This window comes from Carassius gibelio, chromosome A4, assembly GCF_023724105.1.
Source record: "Carassius gibelio isolate Cgi1373 ecotype wild population from Czech Republic chromosome A4, carGib1.2-hapl.c, whole genome shotgun sequence".
Lineage (NCBI taxonomy): Eukaryota > Metazoa > Chordata > Actinopteri > Cypriniformes > Cyprinidae > Carassius > Carassius gibelio.
This window is the reverse complement of record NC_068374.1, coordinates 31,343,020-31,355,749: the sequence shown is the minus strand read 5'-3', so window position 1 is coordinate 31,355,749 and position 12,730 is coordinate 31,343,020. Positions and strand designations below refer to the sequence as shown.

At 38.7% G+C, this 12,730-nt stretch overlaps 1 protein-coding gene across 2 annotated transcripts in view; it reads left to right on the top strand.

The window, feature by feature from the left end:
* Positions 1-12,730, top strand: part of LOC127977212 (protein Wnt-5b-like) — a 70,543-nt gene that overhangs the window by 52,512 nt on the left and 5,301 nt on the right. Inside the window, exons 2-4 of one of the 2 annotated variants that reach the window (XM_052581953.1) lie at positions 6,247-6,377; positions 6,953-7,200; positions 9,426-9,718. In XM_052581953.1, coding sequence (XP_052437913.1) covers positions 6,286-6,377; positions 6,953-7,200; positions 9,426-9,718 — 633 coding nt within the window. In that variant the 5' untranslated portion in view covers positions 6,247-6,285. Of the gene's footprint in view, positions 1-5,852; positions 6,378-6,952; positions 7,201-9,425; positions 9,719-12,730 lie in introns of those variants that run through there. The other variant, XM_052581945.1, reaches the window with a different exon arrangement.

Here is a 12,730-nt window from a genome sequence, read left to right as displayed (position 1 = left end):
CTGACCCTAGACCCGTCCCATCCCAGGTGAGAAGCGGCTGTCAGGGCGCCCTCTCCCACTCCCACCATCCCATCATGAACCTGGCAAGCACATGGTCTCTCCAGCAGCTTCAGGCCCCTGACTGCTGCATCCATCTATTTATTAGGGAATAAAGTAGCTCTAACAGCCCCTGCGTTTTATAGCAGGATCCCTGCTGGTTCTCCACACTACACCAAGTCCTATCAGACTTCTTACTGGGAACAAATTGACGGAGAGGAAGGAGGAAGGAGAGAGTGAGAGGGGCCACGTGCGTCATAGAAGAGAGAGAGTGACTGATGTGTGGCCAGTTTGGCCTGTGTCTGGTTTCCTGAGCAGTCAGTGCAGATAGCCATATGGGTTCGGAGGAGAGAGAGAGAGACATGGGTTCACTTTCACAACGAGAGCAGCGTGCATGAGTCATCTTCCAGCTTTAGAGAGGGAAATGAAATAGAGTACAATCCTGTCAGATTATATTTAGAAAAAATAATGTAATGAAGTTAATGTTTTGAATATGAAAGTATGGATATAGAAACATATATGCATCATATCAAGTCCTGTCAAATGATTATATATAATATGTAAATGTGACATATTTTTCTTAAATATATACATAAACTTTTATTTTGGATGTGGTTAATCGCGATTAATCATTTGACAGCACTAATATATATATATATATATATATATATATATATATATATATATTATTCCTTTTTATTTTTCTCTTTTTTATATTTTTATTTTACACCATACATAACAGCCATGACGGAGTCCTAAGTGGAGTTACAGGAAGAGAAAGAAACAGTGAGAGAGAACTGCTGGAATAGAGTGAATGAATAACAGGAGAGGGAGCGCGACAGGAGGAGGAACAGGGACATGAAACTTCTGAGAAGCAGATGTGGGATAAGGAAATAAATGCAAAATGGCAGAAGTGAAGCAAAGCAAGCTGTGGGAGAGATGATACACTGAGTAAAGGAAGTAGAAGGCGAGAGGTGAAGGGCAGAAAGGAGACAGAAAGATTGTGGAACGGGCTAAAGGAGAAAGAAGCGGGAAAATGATGGAATTTCAAGAGTGCGCAGTGGGAACGTCAGGAAAATGTCTTGGAGTGAAAACGAGCAAGAAGGGGTGGGAGTGACGGAGTTGACAGTAAAAGAGAGCATGAGTGGTGAGAGGCATTGTGTGTGTGAGTGTGTGTGTGTGTGTGCAGCCCACATGTCTTTGATTTGGGAGTCTGCCTGTTATCTGGGTTAGTCACAGGCAGCATTATGGAGAGACGCTGCAGTTTTAATGATATACAGCAGGCTGCTCGCTCAGACACCTCAGCACACAGACCTGTCAGGCTTGCCTCATCATTGATCTCCCAGCGGCTGCCGCAAAGCACTCTGGGAAACACAGCTGGACTGGTTAACCCCACCCCCAGCGCGTGTAGAGCCCCCTCCCCGTCATTTCCACTGTACCCCAAACCACATGGCGTTCTATGTGATGAAGAGAGGTGCATTTACAGTACGTGTGACTCAACGGGGAAGCAGCGAGTTTTACAGACTCGTGAACACTTTGGTTATTATAAGTGCTGTGAATTCACAGCCAGAAAGCTGCTTCACATATGTCTGTTTGATGCCGTTTGATTAAGAGCTTTCACTCTTTATTCCATGCCTTCGTTTTTCTCTGCATGCACAGAGACTGAGGCACTGGGCAGATTGTTTTGATTAGTGGCTGTTTTTAAGCTAGTCAGGATCTTTGGTATGGGTGGCATCTTTTCTCTTTCAGTCTCTCTGTCTCTCTCTCACTGGCGCCAGAGCTCTTTGTGCACAGTTGTGTAACTGGAGGATCATCACAGAGTTCAAGAGCTCTCCGGAGCTTTAGTCAGGTTGTCTTCATCTTTGCTCACACACACACAGCTCAGCTCCAGTGTTTTCCTTGTCTTCTCTCACCTTTGTTTCTTTCTTGTTCTGTATCAGACACTGAACTGTTTACATAATCGCTCAAAATCAGATCCAGACCTAAAAGGAATGGTTCGCCAAAAATGATAATTCTGTCAGCATTTAATCACGCTTGTGTCATTCTTCTGTGGGAAACAACAGGAGATGTAGAGCAGAATTTTCACCCTGCTATTTGATTGAAAGTGAATGGTGACTAGGCTCTTTAACAATAGCAGACAGAGTCATACCATTGCTTTGTGTGCGAAACAAAACCAAAATGAGCTCTCAAATCTTATTTGTGCAGTTCGAATGTGCAAATTTTGTCAATTATCTGGTCACATTTGGTCACAAATTTCGTTTTCTCACACACTCACACACACACACAATACTCTTTCATTGGCAACAACATTTATTTGGTCAATTATTTGGTCAGATTTGCCCAAAAATTTGGTCTTCTCCTCAAATAGTCTTGAAAGGGTTGTTTTAGGTTTTCTGTCATCTATGGTTCTATTAACATCCATGGAATCTTTCTATTCATCAGAAGCTTCTTTATAGTGGAAAAAGGTTATTTACAATATAGACAAAGTCATATGATAGCTTTGTGTGAGGAACAAACTCAAAATGAGCACTCAATGCTTATGGTTTGAATATGCACATTTGCTCAATAATGTCGTCAAATTTGTTAAAAAATTTGGTCCTCTCCTCATACACTCAAAAATAAGCGTTCCTTTATTGGCATCTATGGTTCAATGAAGAACTGTATCAGCCATGGAGCCATTCCATTCGACAAAAGGTTCTTTATAGTGGAGAATGTTCTTTACATTAAGAAAAAAAAGGTTCTTTTAAGAACTGAAAAGTTCTTTAGGAATCAAGAATGGTTCTTTCTGGCATTCCAACAAAAACCCTGTATTGGAACCTTTATTTTTAATGGTGCATATTTTTAAAATACTTAAGAAAATAGCACAGAAATCTTCTTTAATGATCATTTATGGTCATTTTGATATAATTGGAGCTTGATGGTCCATTTTCATTGTATGGAAAGGAGCAGCACTAACATTCTGTTAAACATCTTGTTTTGTTTTCTATGCAAGCAAGAAAATAATATGGGTATGACAGTGTAAGTAAATGATGAATTTTCATTCTCTAACTGATCTGCCAGCACTGGCAACAACTCTGCTAATATAAGTCAGTACAAATCTGCAAAGCATCCAGATTCTGAAACCCTGCAAAAGCTGGATGCTTGGATTCTATTCATGCATGCCAGTGATGTCATCATTTAGCAACCATAGCTGGCAGCAGCACAGATGACATAGAATAGACCGACAGAGAAAGAACGTGTCCATTTAAGGTCACATGGAGTGTGTATTATTTCAGGCAGAGCGAGTAATGTATAAAAATGCATATGTAATATAAGCACACTTATCTATAAGACTCAGCTGCTTTAACAGGTTTTATTGCTCACAGTCAGAGGTGACCTGCTGGAGAGGATCAAAGAGGCTCTTAATTTAAAAGACCTCACAGGATTCTTAAAAATAAAATAAAATTACAGGCAGTGGTGTTTAATGTACTAGCTCTGGCAACGCAATTTTTTAAAATCTTTTTCAAGAATGCATATTTTTCTTAGCACCTACAAAGAGCTTAATGCATACTGATAAGCAGCAGGCATCAGTCATGTATTACTCCAGCATTGCGAAGGGTTGCGCTGCGATTGCATAGACCTCGTGAGAAAATGTAATCGCTAGTTTTACTGTCTCTGTTCATTTCTTGCTAAAGTGCGCCACCATGTGATAAGATGCAATAACAGAGTCAGAACTTTCAATCGTGAATGCAAAGTGTGCAATAGAAATTAATTATTTTTTTAATAAATAAAAATAATAATAACAATAGTAGTAATAATAATAAAAGTAGTAGTTGTTGTTTTGTTATCATTAATAGGTACTAGCTACACTTAGTTTTATTTTTTTGTTCATTCAAAATTACTTGAGAAAATCTTTAATCTCAATTTTTTCTTTTCTTTTCTTTTTCTGTGTTTTTTTATTAACAACTAACGCGATAGTTTACAGAAAATATATTTTTTAATTCATTCCAGTTTTCATTACTTAAATGTAATAGGCTTATTTTTGGCCTTTAGTTTCATAAACCCTTAAAAATAAAGATTCTTCATTGGCGTCTGTAGTTCCAAGAAGAACCTTTAACATGCGTAAAATCTTTCCATTCCAGAAAAGGTTCTTTATAGTGAAAAAAACGTATTTTTATTTATTTATTTATTTTATTATATATATATATATATATATATATATATATATATATATATATATATATATATATATAATTTATATATATATATATATATATATATATATATATATATATATATATATATATATAATTTATATATATATATATATATATATATATATATATATAATGTTCTTCACACTAGGAATTACTTTTTTTTTTTTTTTTTAAGAAATATTCACAGAAAGGTTCTTTGGGGAATCAAATATGGTTCTTTTACGGCATTGCTGTGAAAACCCCCTTTTTGGAACCTTTATTTTTTTTATAGTTTGGGAACTTATTTTTAAACAGTACAATACATTTTAGTCGGTGTAATAAAGATTACAGTCTATGGTTTATTTTGTATTATTTTTATTTTAGATTCTCAGTGTGTTGTAATTACTTAACCAGTGCACCAGGGGGAGCAAACACCATTTACTACTAATGAATATGAACTCAAATTAACCACTATTTATGAATATTATCAGATTGCTCTCAAGCCAACTATTAGACATTCTCATTTTTTATTAAATTGTCCTAATCATTGTCCATTAAATCCTAGTATTTTAAATACTTATACACGTTGATTTTGGTATTGCTTTTACAAAAACTGAAGAAAACACATGAATACAGTAACGATGCAGTGATTTTAAACTCCGCATAGTGCAAAGTAAAATAAATAGAGTTTATTGCTCACTGTGCGTCAGGGTTCCAGAGTGAGTGAATTAATGGAGGGACATGGAGACGAACCCAGGTCTGCGACGGGAGGCGTAAAGGTGATGTCTGGGCGTGTGGATTAGAGGAGATGAAAGGGTCCGGAGAGGCGCTTTATCATGCACAGACTACTCGGAAATTGAGTGGCGTCTCTCACACCAATTCTGACATGTCTGTAGGACGGCACTCAAAACAGAGGTGTGGGGGTGATGCTGGAATGGCACAGGGCTTTCTGCAATTCCCAAACCAGAGTCTGGAGCTGTAAAACACTCATCGTATTTGCATTCCTTACACCGCACTTCTGAAGGATAGGGTGCAATGTGGCTGTTTATGTCTGCAATGTTGGTTATCAGCTGTAAACTCGTCGAAAACAGGTGTGATGATAAAGCATTCCCCACATTATAGCACGGTTTAGTCTCATGCCCAAGTGCGTTTAGTGCAACTGCGACTTTTATGTGCAAAGTTATTTAGAGGGTAGCAGGAGCTGATCTGTCAAAGATCACATGCGTGGCTTTTATTCCTCATGTCAAACTGGGATTTTTTTTTTTTTTTGTTCGGATTTATTGCGGTAAACTATAGAGCTAAAAAGAATGGAGATTATGCGCATGTGAACTTTGATGGAGGAATTATATTTTCCAAGCCGTTAACTCTTTTATTCCATCTCCCTCTGTGAACTTTTGACTTTTTGATTTTCATAGTAATGCTTCGCGAGTATCTCTATGTCCCCTTCATGCAAGCGTAATGCCGTAATTTATCATTCTCTTGCGCACCGGAAAATCAAAGCTCCGCCGCGGATTGGATTCTCATCTGCTGCCCTCTTGTGTTGTGTGGCCTCCTCATATTCCTCATCAGTTCCTCGGCTCCCCTCGCGCTCCTCCTCCTCTCCATTGTATCCGCGTCCAAACGAAAGGGGTGCGGAGAAGTGCGAGCAGAAGGAGGGAGGGTTAAGTTGTGCCGCTTCGGAGCGCAGCGCTGTTGGTTCATATCGAGAGAACCGGTAGAGACAGAGGGGGAGAGGATTTGGACTATCACCAACATAGTTGCACTTATGTCTTTTTCTTCGTTCGTTTTAACTTCCATACATGCACCGCTTATATCCATTACGCACCGGCATCCACTTTCGTTGCGTTTTATAAAGTGGAGTTTGAAAAGAACATTCTTAACAGATGTCAGACTCCGTTAGTGCCTCGGGTCATCTAGGTGTTTTACGCACAGCTGGTGTTTAAAACTGAGCTGGGGCGAAATTGAGGGGATTCAGATGCACTGTACTTTCAGCTCCTCCAAGAGGATTACTATCATTTCCTAAATGTTTCCCCAGAGGAGGCTCTTCACGTTTCCATTTCTTGGACGAGAAAGGATGGATGTGAGAAGGACCCAAGGACACCTACTTTTGGCAGTGGCCCTCATCGTCTGCAACTCTCAGCTGCTGGTGGTCGCCCACTCATGGTGGTAAGATCTGATCTGTTTGCAAACTTGTCTGAGTTTCATATCTATATTTCTAAAGAATATAATATCGAGTCAAAAGCGTTTGTGAAGGATGAAATGATGCAAAAGAAAACTATTAGCTGAGAACAAATGTAGAGGCTTTGTCACAATATTTACCTTGGGCAACAAATGGTCAAACTGTTTGTAAATAATGTCATTCAAGTCAACATGTCCCGAGGACAACAGGTTTTTCCAACAGTTTTCAATTTGAAAATAGGTTACGGACACCATTTATGCCACGCAATCTTTAACTCTATGTCAAAAACAATGAATTTTCTTCAAATTAAACTGGTTCATGATTATTGTAGAGAATAACGGGTTTAGATTTTGACTTAGAGACTTAGAAAAAAACAGTTTTTGCTGCTATATTTTATTGCATTCTCCAAAAAAAAAAAAAAAAGCCTCCACATAAGTATAGCCTAATGAAGTTTTACACTATAAATAATGACGTTGTGTCATGTATGCTGCAGGTTAGTTGTGCATATTCAAGTCTACACTGTTTTTGGCTGATGGTTGGTGCTTTGGTCTTACTTTCTAAGGTCATTAGCCATGAACCCCATCCAGAGACCGGAGATGTACATTATTGGAGCACAGCCTCTGTGCAGCCAGCTGACGGGCCTGTCTCAGGGTCAGAGGAAGCTCTGCCAGCTCTATCAGGACCATATGGTTTATATCGGAGAGGGTGCAAAGACAGGCATCAAGGAGTGTCAGTATCAGTTCAGGCAGAGGCGATGGAACTGTAGCACTGTGGACAACACATCTGTGTTCGGCCGAGTCATGCAGATAGGTGAGTCACTGTGATGTATATGCACTCAAAACATGTATCTAAATTGATTGATTGCACAATAATAAAGCATGCAGCTTTTGAATTCATGTCTGTTTGATATTTAAAACCACGGGGTACTTTTGAATTAGAAGAGTCTACAAATAATTAATGTATTTTGTTCTGAGCTGTCAACTATTAATTAAGTTCTTGATTTCATATGGCTGGTGTAAGTAGTCACTTGTCCAGATGTTTATTGCTAGTTTGCCTATGTGAAAGATGATATATGTGTCAAAGCTTTATAAATAGAATTCATAAAACATGGTAGATATATGGGTCTTTCATTGTTTTTAAAAGACTACTTTGTCATATGAATAACGATCACAAGTAATGTGAACATAGCAGTAGTTACATTTATAAAAAAAAAAGACTCAACCAGTTTAAGTGAAACAGTAGGCCTAAATAAAATCATCCATTTGTTCTTGTATTACAATAAAAAATAAAAAAAAACAATTATGGTACTGTGTTTTTAACATTTTAATGGGCAACTGGGCAATATTGAAAAAAAAACGCATAGAGATGCATACTTTTCCAAACTTTTTTGATTAATATATACAGTAGTTTTGTTTCGTTGTTGTAATATACATGTAAAGTGTTAATGGTGCGCGCTAAGCATGCATTAACCAGCTCCGCGTGAGATTTACGCGCTGTGCTCTTGACATAAATTTTGTGATTTTCATAAAATATTTTTTATTTAAAATAATGAGTGCTCTATATTACCTTTTGCATGCCTGTAAGCAGCTTGTAGGCTACTTGGATCCGAATGCATGCTCGTTTGCGTGTCGATCTCTCACAGAAAACGCTCTTTGCCTCAACTGAACTGAGTGTTAGTTCCGCTCATCGATGAAACAAGGTGTAAGACGCGACATGCTCCCCAAATAGCACGGGACTTAATTGCAGTCAATCGCGAGGTTTATATTGAGGTGTTAGTCGAGCCATTGTCCAGCGCTGCTTTTGAAATGTAATGACACGATGACACAGAGTCGAGATATCCGGGACTCTATTTGAAGTCTGGGCACCAAAGCCCAATAAAAGTGGCCCTCCGAATTCAAGGCGCATCTCTGGAATGCAGGTACACACCCGTTTACACGAGCCGCTTTGTGTGTTTGATGCTGGGAAACCGGCAACGAATGTTCATATAGCGTTCTCAGTTTTTCTGTATGTAAAAGTTATCTATCTATCTATCTATCTATCTATCTATCTATCTATCTATAAAATCTTTGCTCTACAGTACAGCTCTAGGATTTTTTTTAAATATTTTTTAATATATATATATATATATATATATATATATATATATATATATATATATATATATATATATATATATATATATATTTACATATTAAAAGTAGAATTGAAACGCAGACCCATAAAATCAGTTATTGTAAAATTGACTTGTGGGGTGAATCATTAACATAATCTTTATGCTCCTGTCATTCATTTTGTGCTTTTTTAATACAAATAACAGTTACTTGTGGTCCATCTAGTCAGGGGTAAATTCACTTTCATTAAGGCATTGAGGAAGGCCGGAACATTAAAAAGGAATTCTCAGGGCCTGGAGTTTAAAAAACGTTTTGTTTGACAAATTTCCTCTCATAATTACTGTGTCGTTGAGCATTGATGCAAAGTGCTTATCTCTAAATATGGTTGTACCAGCACTTTTTAACATGTTTAAACAGCTTTTAAACGTTAAATGCTATTAACTGTATTGCCTGTGCTGTTGGGGTATGTGAAATCTGCATTCCAGATGGCTTATTAGATGGGGGAAAAAATCAGGTAACACATGCACAACAGATGCGAAAAGAGCACAGATTTTTATAAACCTATCGCCTCTTTGGCAGGAAATCTTTGCAGGTCATTGTATACCTCATATCAAGTGTACCAACACTTTTTTTCACTTGCATTTCAATATATATCCATAGAAATATATGGAACAATGGAACAATGAATCAGTGCTGTCTATGTACATGCACACGTTTCTGATAATCTTATCTCTCACTGCAGGGCTTACCAAAAAATTGTTACCATCTGTGGGGTTCTGGAAACGAGTTGTTTTACTCTTCCTCTTACTTCCTAAGTGAATAATCAAGAAAACTAGTATACTGAAGAGTTGTGGATGATTTAACGAAGTGATTTGAAGCCGGTGGAATGTAATTATGTGCTTGTGTTGTGTGTGTCTCCTGCAGGCAGCAGAGAAACAGCTTTTACTTATGCCATCAGCGCAGCGGGTGTCGTGAATGCGGTGAGTCGGGCGTGCCGTGAGGGTGAGCTTTCCACCTGCGGCTGCAGCCGAGCAGCTCGTCCCAAAGACCTCCCGAGAGACTGGCTATGGGGCGGCTGTGGGGACAATGTCAACTATGGCTACCGTTTCGCCAAGGAGTTTGTGGACGCCCGCGAGCGCGAGAAAAACTACCCGCGTGGATCTGTCGAACAGGCACGCACGCTTATGAACCTACAGAACAATGAAGCCGGGAGAATGGTGAGGAAATAAACACACACATCAGTCAATGATCTATTGATAGATGGAAATGATTGGATAGTAACAAGCAATCTCCACAGTATATCTCTCTTGACCCAATATGTGGGCGTTAAATCCAACATGATCCACCTAACTGAATTTTGTGTATGAGTCTACAGCGCATTGGTTTGGTTAAGGTGTGTTTCTTCAGTGTGTAGGGAATGAATCACATCTGTTGCAACCTCTATTGTGATATTTAGAAATAACAGCCCAGATGTACACTTAAATGGATAAACACAGCTTTAGATATGTTTGTGTGTGAATAAACCGAAGGCAGCCCTTATGTCTCCTGCAGATCACCACAAACACAATAACAAACACAGTTACCTCATCCCCTCTCTGTTGTTGAGTGAATGTGTTTGCTTAGCTATACTTTGGGACCACAATTGTCTTTAGAAGTTAGCTAAATCTGACAAAATTGTCCTTTGCAGATGTTCTCAAAGGTAAAATGAAAGGGGTGGGGTTAGTGTGGCCTGTAGTAATTATATTTAACTTTTAGGGATGTGTAGTAACATTTTCACAATTGACTGGTGAGTGAGTTGCCTGAACAACTAGTCAGTTAAATTGTTTTAATGAAGACCTTTATAGTCCAGATTCGTTTACATTTGCCATTGTTTGGTGAGTTTTACAGGTTATATCCAGGCAGTTTAATAGGAATCCATGAGATTGGGAATTTTATGAGATTTCCTCAAATCTTGTAAAATTCATTAAGATTGTTAAACTAAAAAAAGGCTAATTTTTATCATGATGGAAATGGATCCTAAAAATGTAATCCCTGTGGCAGGACACTCAAAAACAGCGTGAGAAATGATCCAATGGCTGAAGACATCCGTCTAACTGTGTTTTAAAGTTGATCAGTTTCAAGATTTTTTTTACCAACAGTTTCAAGGGTTTGATTCCCAAAGAATACTAATAAAAATTGCTTTGGATAAAAGGCTTTGCTGTAAGTAAAACTGGCTGTCTAGCAGCATGCACACATCTGGAAAAAAGCTTGTTTACACGATTAGTCGGTTGTTGGATGATTAGTCAGTCATCAAGATTTTAACTTTGGGTTTATATAAAAAAATAACTGTAGTCTGTGGCATCTCTTCATTTAGATTACAGGCTAGGGAGAGAGCTAATTTAATGGAAGTGACCAAATGGCGCCAATGCAAAGGCTAGCACCCTTGGAGTCCGCTGGGAGTCAGGAAGTCAAAGCGCCACCAGGGATGATGGGACTGTTAAAGCATTCCATGTTTCTGTCATTCAGCATGTTGCTCAGATTGCCATCCAATCTTCCTTTAATTAATTTAACAGAGTAGTCGATGCCAGAACAAATTGTGTTTTTTTTATAAGGTGATGTGTGGTAAATATGTTTAGTAAGGAACGCTCTGACACTGCACATTTTCTTGTTGAACGACTTCTTGCTGTTTTATAGAACAGCTATACGGTGGAGGGATTATTGGAGCATTACCAACTATGTGTGTGTGTGTGTGTCTGGCTCCGACAAACTCTGGCCCCCCTGCCATGTTCAGGTGGGCATTATACCCTCTCAAAGAACGCACTGCAGAATGTCACCACAAAACATGCCATCAAACTGGAATGTGTTTCTCCGTCCCTTTGCGAGTCCCACGCTTTGTCATACCACACCCCAATCCCATCCTCAGTTATTTGAGTGCTTTTAAAATGAAGCGGCCTCATAAAAAGTCCATTTGCCTGCCGATGTGGGTGCTTGCTGTGCACAGAGCTCTGCCGCATATGTTTGTCTTAGAGAAGATGAGTGTATTTAAAGTGTTTACAGAAGAGAGGGCCTTTTCTGGAGTTATGGCACATCTGAGATCCCTGGCTCTTCTCCTGGAGGTTCCCAGAGGTGAGGAGGTCAAGGTCTGGATGGGTTCAGTATGTGCATGAGGGTGAGATTATATCTCGGCCACCCCCATTTGAATCCTTTTTGTTCTTTTTTGAGTAATTGGCACCTACTTTTTTGGTGGAAGTGGATCTTAAGGTGTGGTGTGACCCCGGAGACTCCCGCCTCCCTGGCGTTGCCTTTCTGTTGGGCCTGTTTGCCGGAGATTTGACTTGCTTGGAAAGGCTTAGTCTTGGTGGGCTTTTGTGGAGGCGACAGAAGCATATCGGATGCCCCTCTGTGTGGAGTCAGGGCAGGTGGGGGGATGGAAGGGTATAGTGAAAGATGGTGCGTGTGGTTCCACCCCTGTGGGTCACAAAGGCCTTTGACCCAGACTGTACCCAGAGAGGAGGCCTACACCCTTTATAAAGATCACCTGCTTCGGTGCTTCTTTCATTCTTAATCAACTGCAACGGAAATAAACACACACACGCCTTAATCTAAAGCACTTTATTACTTACTCACACACACATGTGGGCGTAACACATTTAATTCACATTCAGTGAATTTATCTGCATTACTAATGTTTGAATGCTTTTGTACTCACAGACACGCATGTTTACTTAGCTATCCAAATGAGAATGTGCCATATACTTCTCTTGTTTTTTTATCTATTCAACCAGTCAAAAGTGATTTTTATGTGATCTTATTAAACTTTTGATCTGAAGACATATTATTAAGTGCCTAAATTTGGTTTTGCTGACAAATAAGCTATTTGCTTAAAAAAAAGGTGAGTTTAGACTGAATAGTGAATGGAAAGCAGCTAACAGTTGTCCAGCATACATGGGAACTTCTTCAAGGCTGTTTAAGAAGCTGAAATCTGGGCAGTTAAACTAAAAATGAAACTAAAAATGAAAGATTATTAAAAAATAATCAACTAGCAACAGCAAACAAAATCAAAATAATTCTTAATAACTGTAAAAATGAAAAACGTTATACATAAAACAGGGATAATTGGGTATGTTTTACAAGAAAGTGTTGAATTGAATTTCACGTTGAATTTAATTATTTGTGAAATGTTCTAGCAATTACTGCATGCATTTTTGTGTGTGTAAAGACTATAAATGAATGGACAAACATTAAAAAGT